We start from the raw sequence: 16,325 nt of genomic DNA, 5'->3' as shown, positions 1-16,325 counted from the left end.
GAACTTTAAAATTAGAACTTTACCAGGCTTCTTCTGTGGACTTTAAAAACTTTCTGAATATTAACAAACTTTGTTATAACTTTGGATCTTACAACTTCGAATCGCAATCGGCTTGATATTATCAAATCGTGTGCTGACAAATACGTTCGTTTTCTTTGACATATTCTCGATATGTTCTGTAACGTTTAAATACGAGTAATCGAGGAACACAGGAGTCGTAAAAGTATAATTCCATTAACGAAAAAGCACAATACGCGTGTGTAAGTTGATTTTTACGGATATCCTAATTATATGTAAAAATGTAAACCTGTCGTTCGAAACTATCTACATACAATTAATTTTCTTCAAAGAGCCTGATGATGATGAGGTTGTGCAGTAATAAAACAGAGTACAAAAGTTATGATGATGTTGAAGTACCACAGTACTTTGAGCATTTTGGGTTGTAGAAAAAAGAGCGAGACACGCACGTAATAGGGAGATAAAAATTTAATTTTATCTAATAACGTCGAGTAAAAATATTGTATAACTCGGCCACGCCACGAATTTAATGTAAATCCTTAATCAAATCAGAGTCAATTTAATTTGATTCTACCGTTTTATTAATTCTACCATTAATGGTTCTGCTCTTTTTTCTAAAACGTACGGAGATTAAGATCACGGAAGTAAATCTATCAACGAAAAATCTACTTAATTCTCTTCTTCCTATTAGCGCGAATGAACGTTTCCATTGTATTATCGAAATGCTTTTCTTAAATGCTTCTCGCGAGACTTCTTGGAATGTAAATCGAATTTAAATCTAATTTCAGTTCTTTATACCCGCGTAAAATGTTTGGTATATGGAAGAAGATAATTAACACTATAATGTGCTATTAAAGTTTCATTTCTAGAATTGGAGAAAAAGTTAGCGTTTCGGTTGAAAGTAATTTGAATAATTCAAGAAAATAATTGTCAAGAGATAGTAAAAAATCAAGCGACACTTGTAATTGTTTTTTCTGGCGTTTCTTCTTTTTCTATTTTTCTCTACATTTGTTTTCTTATCGCGTCGTATTCCGCCGTCAAGTCGTTAAACCTATAAATTAAAGCACAGACTTCCTACGAACTAATTTATCAGACAATGTATTTTCTGCGACTAATCTATCTTTTAGAATTTGTAAATGTAATTGCTGTGCTCTGGTCAACGCTTGTAGCGTTAAAGTCATCGTCCGTCAGGAACGTATTTCCCAGGCTCACGAAAAACACGACAAGCTTTTCTTTAGAGATCCTCTGTATTGGAGGATTTAGGTGGGCACAGTAAACAGAAGATTCATAGTGTTTTAAATTAAACTTTATCATCCTATAACAATACATATGTTCCGCTTGGACATTGCATTGCGTATATGCAGATACGTTGAACATTACAACCTCTATACCCATTGTCCCTTATTTTCCCTCAGAAATATTTCCTTTAACCTGCTAAATATCATTCCTTTTTTCGACTATGTAAAACTATTTCTTATTTAACGCTTTAACTTTTTTAACTATTTGGTTGACTAGCGCCTGAACTTTTTCAACTATATAGAAACGATACAGAGATTGGAAACTTTTTCGTATTATCAGAATCGCTATCGAAAATAGTGATTCAGTAGATAACACATGTATTTATGTTACATGTTTAGGGGATCTATAATTAAAGTTAATGTACGTATATCCCTTTTTGAGAATATTGCGTTATTGGTAGGAGGATCGCTCTTAGATACACCATTTCCTATGGAAATGTTAGGCAGATTTGAGTTCTTATCGTTAATGACAAAGTGCAAGACCATTTCGTACGATAGAAATTGTTATCTACCGTACCGTACGTATGTGTAGTAATGTTTCCACTTATAATATTAGCACTTTCTTGTATTAGTCAATTTCTGCTTCTTCATCTAAAATCAACCAAAAATAATGATAAAAATGTACAAGTTCAAGTATATTTAATATTCGTTAACTTCTTGTTCAACAGCCAAAGATTCATTCCCTCAATTGCCATCTAAATTAGCAGAACGATGTGTGCCGTGTAGAATGACATTGTATGAATTACGTATGATGCAGAGCTTTGAAGATTTTAATTATCATTCAACGTGTATTCATACCTTTTTATATTGTTCGCCAAGGTAAAATATTCTCAGTTTCTCAGGAGTTCTCGAAAGTCGAGACTTTAGGATATTTAAACGTCGACAAGATTCAAATAACACCGAGTCGAAACTCCATGACGATTGATTTAATCGAAAACTTGCCGGCGAAGGCATTGAATTCCCAATACCGGTCGTACCAGCGGTACCATTACTAATGAATCATTTCCAACTTTGGACACAACGGCAGTTGGAACATAGACGAACGTTCCAGTTACCACTGCCGATCGTACAGTTTCACTGGCAAAAAAAATATGATCGATCGTGGCACAGTCCACGCTGTGCTTGGAACGACGAAAATAAATTTGGCAAACGATCCATTTCCCCCGAGAAACGTGGAAATTCATATCGGTGGTTTGCGCGTTTAAGTTTTCTTAATAACAACAATCGAAACTTTTTACGTTTCGTCAATTTTCCACACGTTATGTCCATTTCTTTAATATCATCGGCTACGATTTACCGTTAAATTCTAATCGCTGCATTCCAATGCTGCAAAATATGACACTGTTTCCTCAAACAAATTTTCATTCGTCAAAATATCATTAAACGTCAATTAATATTATCATATTAAATAGTCGATATAAAATGAAACCGAGCTTTTGTACATAGGTCTCGATTAAGCAGGCTGATCACTGACTCAGTATAATTTCTTCAAATCACGTTTATTCTCCTATCATCGTTTAAACCCACTGAATTTAAATTATAACACTATTCTTTGTTACGAACTTTTTGAATATTCCACCAGTACTTCAAAGAGAATACATGCCGCGCACTATGCGTATTCAACGGGCGTATTCCTATACGAGACTCTTGGCTCGCAAAACTTTGTGGACATGGCTTCCAATGAAACGGTTTATAACACTTCATTACGAAACTTTATTGTAATACTTCATTTCATTGAACACATATTTAATACGGCTCGACATATACATATGGTAGTAACAACTATTACGTTTCAGGAATTCATTTCATTTATCTTTTGGTTGGATTTTATTTCGCTTTCAATCAGAACTTCGTAAAATCACAGATTATACACATTCGTCTCGCTATGGACTCCTTTCTAAAGAAAATCAATGGCAACTATAAGCAAACAACATCTCTTTGCTTTTAATATTATTTTACGTATTCAAATTTTTAATCTTGAGAGACTTCTCTTTCGTCGTGATATTAGATTGACCGTTTCCTTTTAACGCGACTCGTATTATTTATATCTTTATTTCTTTTATCCTAACTGTCTATATCCTTTATTCTTGAGTATTTCGTCTTTCATTGTTTATATTCGTACACATTTCTCTTTAATATCAAATTTCATTTTCTTCTTTTTGTAAGCTTTACATTAACGAATTCGCGATTAAAGCTTTTCGAGTTTGGTTCAGGCCAAAAAATAGACAAAGCGAATAGAAGTAGGCGAGAGAGTAGAAATTTCGTCGCGTAAAGTGAACAACGCATGAGAGTGATCATTTACATTGGAAATAATAGAATTTGTATTCTCCATCGATTAAAAACATACAGTTCAAAATAGTTTGATCGTGTTTATACCCAGACCCGTTCTAATCGAGGAAATCTAAACAATTTGTTGCAGCACGTTCTATCGAGAGAAAATAATTCATATATATATGTTAGTACATTGTTCGTCGGTTGTCAGCAGAGGAGACGCGATGTCTTTGTTCTCCCCCCCAGCTTCAGCCACTGTATTTATTTCGCTAACCAGAGTTGAGCTCAAAAAACAACGGTACTTCGCTTCAACTATCTCCGAGAATTGTGAACAGAGGGGCGTAACGGAATCGCTATTAACGAGCCTTTTTCAGCTGATATTAACGAAGCATTGTTATATTTTAAAGCCCATATCTTTAGCGTAAATCGTATGTGGTGGTAGAAAAATGTACAAAAAAAAAAAAAAAAAAAAATAAGGAATAAAAACAAAATATCTTCAGTTGTAAACATTTTCGATCGATTGAGGAAGGAATGTCGAAAGTTTGATTTGTTACCAGTTGCAAGGAAAATCGCTCAATTGCACAGGCAGATCAGCCATCACATAAAGTAATTTATCGTCGCCTATCTAATCGTTCTTGTGTCGTTAAGTGTTACATTCGAATCAGCTCGGATCGCAAAGTAGCATTTCCTATATAGCATAAAAAGCTTTCATCTGCTTAAAAGCACAGCATACAAATGGGGATAAAAATCAGACCGATGTCAACGTATTTACATTATCATATGTAGTTTAAATATAAATTCGTTCACATATCCATAACAGCAATGAGTATCGATACACTGCGTTGTCTGCACAGAGATGAGATTCTCGGCATAAATGTTTTGCCGATCAGAAGATGATTACATGCTGCTCATACATGTGGCTAACGATGTGGTTATTCACAGGTAACGTATTGCCTTCCATGTGACAGATAACGAAAAATTAATAGAGTTATGTCGTCCGATGTCAATATGTTAGGTGTGCGGTAAACAGCATCCACGCGTGAGCAATTGGACATCTAAACGTCGCCGGTCTGATGCAGTGCTGTTAAATGGATGTTAGCCTTAAATCTTCTAGCAAACGCTCTAACAAACACCATGACTCATGCATGCCTAGTCAATTTCGCTGTCCTTCCCTCCATCATCCTTCTCTGCATCGCTCTTCTCTATCGCGCTACTGTATTTGCTCATGACAGTTCCCCCGATTCGACGCCTTTCTTCTCTCACAATTTCCCTTCAATTTTCCACGATTCTGTAATTAAATGCTTTTCGAGTAATTAATATTCGTACCTCGTTGTCTTTTCTGCAAATTTTCAACATCCATCAACCTTCGACATACATCGCCGAACACAATATACCTTTTACACATACGTCGACAAAACAACGTATCACTATTCGATACAATGTTAAACAATCATTCTGCCAATTTTATACTATCGCAACGTTTGATTATAACGATTACAACGCCTTCGTGTAATAGCTATTCACGATATGATATCTTGGCTACGTGATTTTGTGAAACATATATTTTGGATACGTATTACATCTCTACTCTCGTTATAATTTACTTTCACGAAACAATGTAAAAGTATAATAGTATATTGCTTTTGAAAGATGCGCTCGATCGAAGATGCATTCTAAAATTTGGATGATGTAACACGATAACGTGTCAGGTTACACTTTTCCAGATATTGTCGTGATGATCTTACAACGTATTGTTTCATTTGGAAATATAGAAGCATAGTATTATAGAATACATCCATACCATAATGATATTATTCGAGCGAAATTATTTAACAGAAATATTAGAAATTGTACGTAATTCTACTCCGCGTATTATGCACAGATTTAGCCTTGAAAGGTGAACAAAGTCAGGTAGTGCGAGATTATGCGAATTGCTTCGAATGCCAGGAGTAAATTTGGGAGCGGATAGAGTTTCACTGGCAAAGGTGGAAAGTTCGTAGCCTCGAGGCTTGTTGGAAATTTTCCTTCTCCCTCTAAAGTGTAAAATAACTTCCACGTATAAGTAACTAATTTACATCGTCTTGGCGAAACATAATAATATTATTTAATAGGAGATTGAAATAAATGCAGGAAAGTGAAAACGAAAAAATATAAAAAGCATAGATGTTTAAAAAGTAGGCACGAAAATATATTTATAAATATAAAGCGATAGGAAAGGTGCCAAATACATTAGACGCGTGATGAACATTTGAAACTGGTAATAGTAAAATAATTTTAAATTAAATGTAAACAAATTTCAATTAAATTATATCGATATATTGCATCTCAGGCTTGAATCTACCATATTAAAAACTGCAACATCTTATTATTCCAATTATTTCATATTGTCGCGATATAGAAAATATTACAGTAATTCGTTTCTTATTGCGTTGACAATAGGATTTAAAAGTATGTTCGTCACGAAGTTCAATGAAATTACCTCGACAGAATTAATAAAGTGAACCTGGTTTCTATCGAAGTGTACAGAATGCGCGTTATCTTTAACATGCAATTCCCTGGACAAGGTTCCTTGTATGTAGGCGAACTGTAATACCGAGCGATATTAAATTTCTTCATCAAGCTTCTCATTAAGTAGTCAGCCTCAATTCACTAACCGATTCGGTATTGTAAAAGAAAACGCTCCAACTTAATAAAACAATAAACAAAGAAATTTCGGAAATTTCTAAAAGACTAAAGCACGTAATTTATATTAAAAAAGCGAAGTTGTGGAAAGAACCAGTAAAGAAAAGCATTTACATACATACGACGAAAAAAAGAAACCTATATTACAGTAAATTATACTTGCAACATATAGTGGTTCGCGAAGATATTCGTATTAGAAAATTTTTACGTATACACATGAGACATAAAACATTTTGAAATTCCATTAGCACCAGTACCATTATACTGGTAATGAGACGCGATTATCGTGACTATATTCGTAAAACTTGAAAAGAATCTACAAATGCATACATATAGAAGTTGCAAGATATTTGTTGGAAGAACACACTTGGTGAACATCATCAAAATATTTGAACAGTCAATTGTTTGTTATATTAACGAGCCACGATATTTAGTGAGATACTTTTGGTACCAATTGTATGCTTCAGAATATTATTCATGTTGTATAGCAATTTTTCTTCGCGTGTATGTTTGCGATAAATGGCTTAATTTTAATCATGTCGTAATTTTTACATATACATTTTCAAACTGTACTATTGTAATCGCGATAGCCGTATCTCGTTACGGTATTAACGAAATAACAGAAAATTTCGTACGATGCACATTATATGTTCATAAAAATTTTCTTTGGCGAGCCTTCGAATACTTTCGTGAACCGCTGTACATCGAAGGCATTTAAGACTTTGGCACGTTAAATTCTTCTGCGTTCAAATGTTCAGCTCTTACGCGTACATGCCTAACACGCGCGATTTGTACCGTAAAAGAAAAACACAGCTTCGTACCAAGTATCTAATCTTGCGACAAGTAAATTCGACAATTTAGGAGTTTGCTCGTAAGATCTGGAAAATTCATGCTATCGGTTGGCACCGAAGTTTTCTTAATAACGAATCCCGAATTCCGACCGTTTCACGAAGTAGGTCGCATTGCATGCGATTTCCTGTAGTTGCGTTTCGTGTGTTCTCGCCTTTTCTATTTTCTAAATTCTCTCCCTTCGCTCCTTTCCCTATACACACTTGCCGCTACTCTAAGTAGCCTCTGCAACGTAGCAAGGTAAACCGCGCGCCGTCTTACGATACAACTTGTTCCCATATGCAAACTACGTACATGTACAAAAACACGGCGGGAAGTTACCCTATGGCGAGGCGACTAGAGAAAAAATGCATACCGCGTGTATGTGGACAGAACTGTGCGAAAGGTGAATGAAAAGAGGCTTGTCTGTGTGTGCAACGACTATATCAGGTGCGTTTTAGCTTTATGCGTGATTCGGAAGCTTGTTTATTAAGAATGTTTTACAAATTGTTTCGTATAATTGGTGTTACCGATAATTTGATATAATTAAATCACTATTTCCGATTTTTCGTATAGAAAAACAGATTCTGATGTAACAAAATAGGAGCAGACGTTTATCCGCATCAGTTTATCCACGTTACCTGATTGCTATATTACATCGATGAGTATCTGCTCAGTCACTCTTTTCTCATTTTGTTTGAAAGTATAATTAATATAATAAAGAAGATCTACTTTTCCTCTACGCAATAATCATGACGTGATACGATGTTTGAATGAATTTTTAAAATGTTTTTTTACATAGTAGCTACTTGTTTTATATGTTAATGTGTAGTAATGGTAAACATATATCAGACAAATCGGAATATACAGTATATATAAGGAGATTTATGTAAATGGGAAATAATTGTAGTTAGGAAAAAGTATTAAAGGGAAAAATATTAAGAATGCTCGTTCCAAAGCGATTAAGCGACGCAATTTTCTTGGATGCATAATTATAGCTATTCCTCTTTCCGCATCCGTTTCAAGCGGCAACATTCTCAAGTTATCTGTTCCAACTTATATGTGCTATGCACGTATCTACCTGTACCTATCTAGCTCTCCGATTGGAGAAATAGATAAAGAATGAGAAATAAACAAACATAAGTCTCACGAGGTTATGAAGTTCAGAAATCGAATAAATAGAAGATATGGCCAATCACATCTTTCTAGTGGGAATTTGAACTGTCACTAAGAACTTTGTTATAGAACTTCAACTCGTCTTCGCAACGATAAAGCTTAATTTTCTACAAAAGTTTTCTTGACAACCTGACAAGCCAACTTCTATTATTTGCATCTCCGCACGCGTGCATGCTAAACGTGGGAAATATGAAAGTATGCGAATGAGTAGGAAAAAAATATCTATACTTTTGCCAAACATTATATATAATTATATTTATATATATAATCGTATATATACTGTAATATCACTCATTCGAAAGAGAATTATTCATAACGTTCTCCTTTAGTATCTCTATTTTCGGTTATTGTTTATTGATTAATCCTAGATTGCACACGTGAACAAAAGTCACATCAGTGCGCACGCCGGGTCTGTCAGGCTTATTACCCCCTCTTCCTCAATTTAATTATTATTCTATCAGTAATCATCCAGACTGAAAGATATATTTTTTATTATTTAATGTTAACGGCTCAAAGAATTTTAGTAAAAAAGTGTAGTTAAAGAAAATGTATATTTTTAGGCCCAACGTGTGTTCTGTGGAGTCGATAATCTCGTAAAAGATTTCAATAAAATGTACAAATTTAATTATAAGCGCAAGCATTTTTAGTTAACCGTTATAACAATCACTCGTGGTTACTCTTCACGTTGTTTGGAACATATCAATGCATATCGTAGGCAGAATGCAACGAATGTTTCTTACCGGATACGTTTAAAACAAAACGGATAAGAGGGCGAGAACGGAATGATACAAAAATAAAGGAAGAAGAAAGAGGGAGGGAGAGGGAGACGCTAAAACTTGAGGAAATACGGTAAGCAGTGGCACATGGCACGTCTTGTTTCTGTGGTAAAAAGTGTAGCGGCTGTGAAATGACTTTTTGCCCGTGGGCTCGAAACGGTGAAGGGTTGAACGATCGCCTCCAGGCAGTACATTTTGGATCTTTTTTGGCGTAAGTTGACCTTACGTGTTAGAAGCGAAAGTTTGGATCGTTCGTTAAGCTGAACGCTTTACGTACTGTGGATTACGACACTTGCCGTTCGTAATTTTCTACCCTTTCTTCCCTCTTGCTTCAGTTTGCTCTTAATTAACCACGATCTTCGTGTTTTTCTATCTGACGAAATTTTTCGTACTTCTCTCTTACTCCCTTCTCGTCTACGTTATACACGTTATATCGAAATCATGATTTTCCTTAGATAAACTTGATCCTTTTATAATATTTTCTTCAATGTTGGCAAAGATTCAATATATTAATAATATCTCGCTTACTTTCTTCTTGCTTTTTCATTATTTCTACCAATATCATACATAGGGAACACGAGATTTCCGATTAATTTCCGATTATGATACTTGTCTAACGTGTAAAAGTAGCAGATAGTTAAACAAACGTTTAGGTTGATGAAACGCCTGTAGAACAACAATTGCCGATATCCTGTCGATCGAAAGTACTTGTCATGAGGTATGCAAGTATAAATAGGGATTTTTGGCGCGGTTTCTCTTACGAAGCCATCGAAAAACTGTCGAACTAGTTGAGTAGCGATAGACATTTACCGATGGCCTGTCAAAAATTCATTTTCGCGCTTTTCACCTGTCAATACGCGTTACTGTATGCATTCCATGCGCGTTCTCATTCACAAATCATATGGTAGGTACGTTGACTTCCTGTTGCAAACGAAACTGCTCTATTCCTACTAAACTAGTCTCTCTATTGTATATAAAAAGTTGACGATTTGCTACTTTGAGAAGCACATTGCGTGATTCGCTCGTTCGTTTACGATTAAATGTTGCTGACATTTGCGTGTAAAGTATTCGGGTTAGTTGATTTTGTCATGAAGATCTGAGGTATGTATATATATATATATACATATATATATGTATAACTTTCGTACGATACATAAATACCCGCTTTTAACCATGAAGACGTATCTGGGCCGTTAATTTCTATTTAGTGCTTATTCTTGTGCCTTGTCTTGTCTTGTTTTATTACATAAATTTACATGCTTATCGACTTATGCGTTGTTTCAAAGTTCCATCGTCACATTATCGAAACATTATACGTGTCATCGAGGAGTCACATAGCATATAAATCGATGTTTCGCGAATGATTAACGATTAATTGAAAGTTCGACGACGTTCGTTACTACCAACGTTTCATTACGATTATCGATCTATATCGATTAACCCGCAGCGAGCAACGTACGTGGCAAAGGGGGCAATAATCGATTTCTTATCGATAAACCATTTACTCTGTTCGTCCGATCGCGCTTTCTTTCTCCAACAAAGAACAATAACAGAGAAAGGGCTAACGCGTAAAGGTTGGAAAGAAAGGGAAAATTATGTAATATTCCTGTACACATGATACGTGACACCGGCGAGACAAAGAAAAGAGTAGTTGGCAAATATTTTTACCTTGATGAAGGCCAGAACGATCAACATTGTGTCCATTGACGTGTCCCATGCCGTCGATTCCGATAAACGTCAAAAGAGACGTTAACGAAGCGATCATCGAGATCGTCCTCGAAGCTTTAACGGCACGAGCTGCTGGCATTCCTGCTTGCCGGTTCTTTCTTGACGAAAATCGTAGATCGTGTCAGTGAAACGCTGCTAAACCTCAGATATAAGAGAGTACAAAGACGTATCGTGATGCAACCGTTCTATTAATCGTATCACTTTGTTTCGCAAATCGGTCCTCGATTAGCGCACCTGGTGCCGCTCGGAGCGCCTTCTGCGTGCGAGGCACGTGCTCCGAGCAGTTCCCGGCCGAACGACTCCGCTCATCTCCGCGTTCTTTCTTCTTCTCGGCTTGTTTTTCTCTTGACCACGGGTCCAGTAATATGTTCGTAGATCCACGGATTACAATGTTAATAATCACACTGATAGTATTTGTCTAGAAACGCAAGCACTGAGGGTAATGTTTCAAGAATAAATGGAGACGCATTGAATTGTCATCGAATAAATTATTCTTGCACAGACGTTAACCGTGAAGCTTGTAAATATTCAAAGTTAACACTGACACTGAACGATACGTTTACTCGTCGTATATCGATAAGGAAGAGGGTCCACGACAAGCTCTCCTTCCCGAGGCTGGTCCTGGTCCCTCTGTCCCGGGCCGTAGACTGTCTGCTACCTGGAAATCCTCGGTGTACGGAGTATGCTCCTGCCTCCACCTCCACCTCCACCTCCACCGTCCACCTACAACCCCTCCTCCGAAGGCACCACTTCCACCCACCGCCACTCGCCGCCGATAAACTTCCTACGGGCACCCTCTGACATACACCCCCTCGCTTCCCTACTCTCTGCCGCCTGCAGCCCGCACCAGGAACCGTCTACCGGCTAGCGCCTGCGCCGACCAAACTGTGCCCTGATGCCCGGGCACTGCTGCTGCCACTGCTGCTACCTCTGCTGCTTTCTCGTACCTTCACAAATCTCTCCTCCTCCACCTCTCAACTCCCGTTACCAGTCTCTTGCCCCTCAACCCCGTTTGCGCGCTTCCTTTTCTCTATCAGTCCATCTCTCCTTGTCGCTTTTTCCGGGCTTTCCTATCCCCCGCTACACCGACTTCTCTTTCTTGGTTTCTTCGTTCCTTCGTTTTCCCCGTTTCCGTCTCTAACCGTGGATATTTCTGCTTTTCGCCCTTGCCGGGTTTTCAGCTTTCTCCTTCTTCAGAAGTTCCGCGGCTGGGAACCGTTCCCTGCTCTTCGTTTCTTCTCGAACACATGCCGTTCAAGTTTCTGTTTCTTTCTTCGTTTCAGCTGCTTGGTCGACCGGTTCGTCGCATCCCTCTTACCTGAATTTGGATGATGCCGGTATCAGGTATAACGAGTTTCGCCCGAGCAACTTCCAGGGGACCGTAATCGGTGACGTCGCGAGCCTATAATGCTGTTTAATTCCGACAGAGGGTTGGAATTTTAGGTCTAACCAGGAACATGACGAATAATAATTGAACTACTTAGCGGTTCTCGATATCAAACGGTCGACGAGGATATTGTTCCGTTACCAATTTGAAAATCAAATTACTACGAGGTTCGGGATTTTTGCGTGTTTTTTAATTGTCGTTTTGTTACCGAATCATCGATTTGGCATATATTACGGATACCTATAATCAAAGGATGTACGTCACAATTTATCTAACCGTAAAATCGTCAATTTTCCAAAAGATTTGTCGCACTTTATTTTTGTCACGTTTCAGTTGAAAATATGTTGTTACTTTAAAATGTAACGCGAGATAAAATATTTGAAAGAGAAAGTACATATACAGAATAATTCAAAAGATTGAAAAGTTTGAAGAAAATAAAGTTGAAGATACAAAGTGAATTGGAATGAAAATTCAGCAATATGCAATAACGACACGCAAAATACACGCAATTCCGTATAAACAAACGTTTGATTTTTATTTAGGTATGATTTTAAACGTAGTTGACGAACACCTGTCGCCTTCTATTCTCTGGCATAGCGGTTAGAAGGCTTGTTCTGTTTCTAGACACGAGATAACGAGTTTCGTTGCGACAATTCCACGCATCTAAGAAGATCACGACCTACTACCGAGGAACTACGCGAAGAAGGCGATGTAGAAGGTAGGTCGAAGCAGTCTGAGCTGACGTTATGAGAATACGAGAGACGGAATTTAGAATCACGGAAGTGATTGCTCCAAAATTACGACGTGCGATCTGTACTATTGTTAGTCGAGTCAAGAAGTCAAATGTTTTCGATTTCTATTGCGAATAACGATTAAATCTCTTTAAAAAGATAGCGAAATTTTATTCTACCATTTTTTCATTATTTATCCCATTATTTAAAACTTTAAAAATTTTAAATATTTTAAAATATTTCTATTGTTATCTATAAATATAAATATTTTTTTACTAAATATCGATACTATGTCTATAAAATAATCTTATCAATTATTTAGAATTTTTCCTAAATGGATAAAACTTAAGAACGCAGATTCTCCTAATTTTTGGAACGTATAGGTAATATTTCATACCTGATTGCATCTTCTATAATGTATCTATTAAAATTCGTAAATCGTGTTATCTTCATTAAATTTAGTTTTAAGCAATCAATTTTTGTCTCTTCCTGATGTATTTTAGTTTCTGGCGCAAAAATTACCATTATTGAGTGTACGTTAAAGTATTACAAACAATTATATCGTTATAACTGCATTTAGACGTTGATGAAATTAATTTCTGATCTTAGATTTTGTAATTTTTCGTTTTACCACAGTCTTGTTTGCTTACGAATTAAAAATACGTTTTTAAGAAGATTTTAAAGTTTTCAACCCCCCTTCCTTTTGCTTTATTTATCTCTTTCTTCCTTTGCTTCTATTACTTGCTTCTTCCGACTGAAAATGCATTAACTACTGATGTAGGTAAAGTTGACTGGATTATGTAAACGAATTGAGGTAACATTTCAATTAAGATTTAAGAAACGTTTTTAAAGCGGGCAACTATTCTCCTTATATCAGAGTGACGGCGAAAAATTATTGAAAAGTTTTAGAAAACCCACTACGTTATAATTACGCTAAAATTTATTTTTACCTGTTTAGCGTCATAATAGACGTTACACTTTGAATATTTTACATATTTTTGCATTTCATATAGATGCTATGTATTTTTATATCCTCAGACATCCCATGGATGCATAAAAATCTGCGGTTTAGTTATAATGGCTTTTGTAAGCGATTACCCGGATTAAATAACTAAAACTAGTTATGTTTTTTTTATTTCTTTTGTTATGACTACTTCTATCCGTGCTAAGTTGAAAGTCATGTTTTTATGTACCAAGCGTTTCGCGCAACTGGGCAAGCTGTTTCTTTAAAATGGTTAGAAATAGCAAAAAATGCTATAAGGCAAAACAAAACAGCATAGAGTGAAGTAGGTCCTAGAATTCATTTTATGCATTTTCGTACATCGGTGCATCTGAAAGGTGCAATTAAGTGCGTGTTTTTTAATCATTCTTGTCAATCTTAATTGTCTTAGGCAAACAGATCATTAAAATTACAGGATACATATGTTTATAAATTATTTATCATAAAAATACATTGCACGTTATAAAGGTTCGACAGGAATTAAATTATATTTCTATGTTCTGGAATATTAGAAAAAGTGGTTTAAAAGAGGAAGACTTTGAAAATTCTTCGTAGATATAACGCCTACATGTGTATTATATAATTGCGCAATATTTTTAAGTAGAGTTGCGTGTATGTTACTTTATACAGATTAAATCTGCTTGTAATTCCGCGTAAAAAAACGCTCGAATAATATAATGAAGCAAGGCAACGTTCAAATGCTTCTTCGTGGCATTTGAACCAGTTCACACGTCATTTTCTTACAATTTTTGTCACACCTATAGTAATATTTATTTCCTGTTGCGCAATATACTCTGATCCGTATCTTTGAATTTTCTATAAAATCAAATGTCGAATATGCATAAATATATTGTCTTTATCCGCTTACCATAATCCCACAAAGAAGAGGTCAAGCGGTCTCGATAACGAGAAGTATTTACAATATTTATACAGCGATATTTATTTCAAATGTCTCGCATAGGTCATTCCTCTCTATGGTCAAAATTTTGCTATTTTACGCTAATATATCTTTTTGCGCTATACAACGAGTGAGTTTATTCTATGTGAAAAATTACGTATCTACTGCTCCATTTATGAAAAGAACGATTTTGAGAGAGTCTTCTTTGAACCATTCATCCTTCTCCTTCAATTATCCTCCTTCTAATTGCAAGCAAGAAAGAACTTTAATTTGTGCCAGTTACGTAAACAATTTTAATTATGTATTACGCATGTACTCGCGCAGCACGAGTATTTGCTTAATATAATATAATTGTTAATATATCTGCTTCGGGCAATTTATTTCCAACATCCTACGATCGAATCCAGTCTCGAATGCAAATTTTGAAACTCTGAAGAATGCTCGGAGGTATTTATTTTAATGCCGTACATATTTTGCTACTGTAGCTGCAGAATGCTGTGATTTTATATTTTCTCCGCGTAATATACATATGTATACATCTAAGGATTGATCGTTTCTATAAAATGTTTAAAACAAAATTATTTAACCGTAGGAATATCGTATAATAACCATGTACGTGTATTTTTAATTAACAGTTTTCATTATTTGATTGCTTGGATTAAACGTTAAGGTACAGGTATTCGAATATAACTTCTACACCTGTGGGTCGGCGATGATCTACAAAAAAAAAAGAAACAGCCTCGAAATTAATTTTGATTTTGAAATTCATGGTGAAATTTCTTATTACATCGTATCCTTAGTCATCGTGAAGATCAGAAGTCTCAATGGAACTATAATGCACTATGATAAGTCTTGGAAGAAAAGAATTCAAATTCCATTAGTTTTTGAACTCACTTTATTTGTAATGCGCTTACATTCTGTATCATAATTCCTGTACGAATTGTTTCCATACGTTTATACGTACATACCTACGTTGACTGTATCGATTGTAATAATGGAACTTATTGCTAGCGTGTTTACACTACGATGCCACTAATTCAACTTCAGTATTCACCTTCACAGTATTTAGCTCAATATTCACGGTACTCTTACTTGCCTTAACTTAATTAATTTCCCCTAACATCGTCGATCTCGATGTAACAAGCAGTATGTATATTAAAGCGCAAGATCTATACGTCCTCGTACGATCTTTGATTAAACTGCGTATCATTCGTTCTTTTCTTATTTTTTAATCACGAGCGATATTTTGTGCTGCTATACGCGCACGTAATAATATCGTGTTTCTTATCAATTTCTATCTCTTATTTTTGATAATTGAAATTTTCGTACTTTATATAGGCCGTCCCTTATCTCATAGCAGCTAGCAAGCGCTGTTAGGCAAATGAAAAGGCCGCCTTATAACGCAAAGGAAAAAGTACGAAGGACAAAGAGAGGAAAAGAGCGAAAGGAGAATGTTGAGAAGTTAAAGTGCACGAAAGGTCGTTTTCGTGTTACGCGACACAAGCATGTAGAATAACCGACTGAAGAGGATA

At 35.9% G+C, this 16,325-nt stretch overlaps 2 protein-coding genes across 4 annotated transcripts in view; both read right to left on the bottom strand.

Moving 5' to 3' along the window:
- The window catches only part of LOC126866577 (lachesin-like), a 94,475-nt gene extending 83,000 nt beyond the window's left edge, over window positions 1–11,475 (bottom strand). Inside the window, exon 1 of one of the 3 annotated variants that reach the window (XM_050620357.1) lies at window positions 10,718–11,475. In XM_050620357.1, the coding sequence (XP_050476314.1) occupies window positions 10,718–10,856 (139 nt within the window). In that variant the 5' untranslated portion in view covers window positions 10,857–11,475. The remainder of the gene's footprint in view (window positions 1–10,717) is intronic. The other 2 variants (XM_050620356.1, XM_050620354.1) reach the window with 2 other exon arrangements.
- The window catches only part of LOC126866789 (uncharacterized), a 162,580-nt gene that overhangs the window by 90,627 nt on the left and 55,628 nt on the right, over window positions 1–16,325 (bottom strand). The window lies entirely within an intron of this gene.

Source organism: Bombus huntii, chromosome 6, assembly GCF_024542735.1.
Source record: "Bombus huntii isolate Logan2020A chromosome 6, iyBomHunt1.1, whole genome shotgun sequence".
Classification (NCBI taxonomy): Eukaryota; Metazoa; Arthropoda; class Insecta; order Hymenoptera; family Apidae; genus Bombus; species Bombus huntii.
Note: the sequence above shows the minus strand (reverse complement) of the source record. Positions and strands in the feature narration are given on the sequence as shown.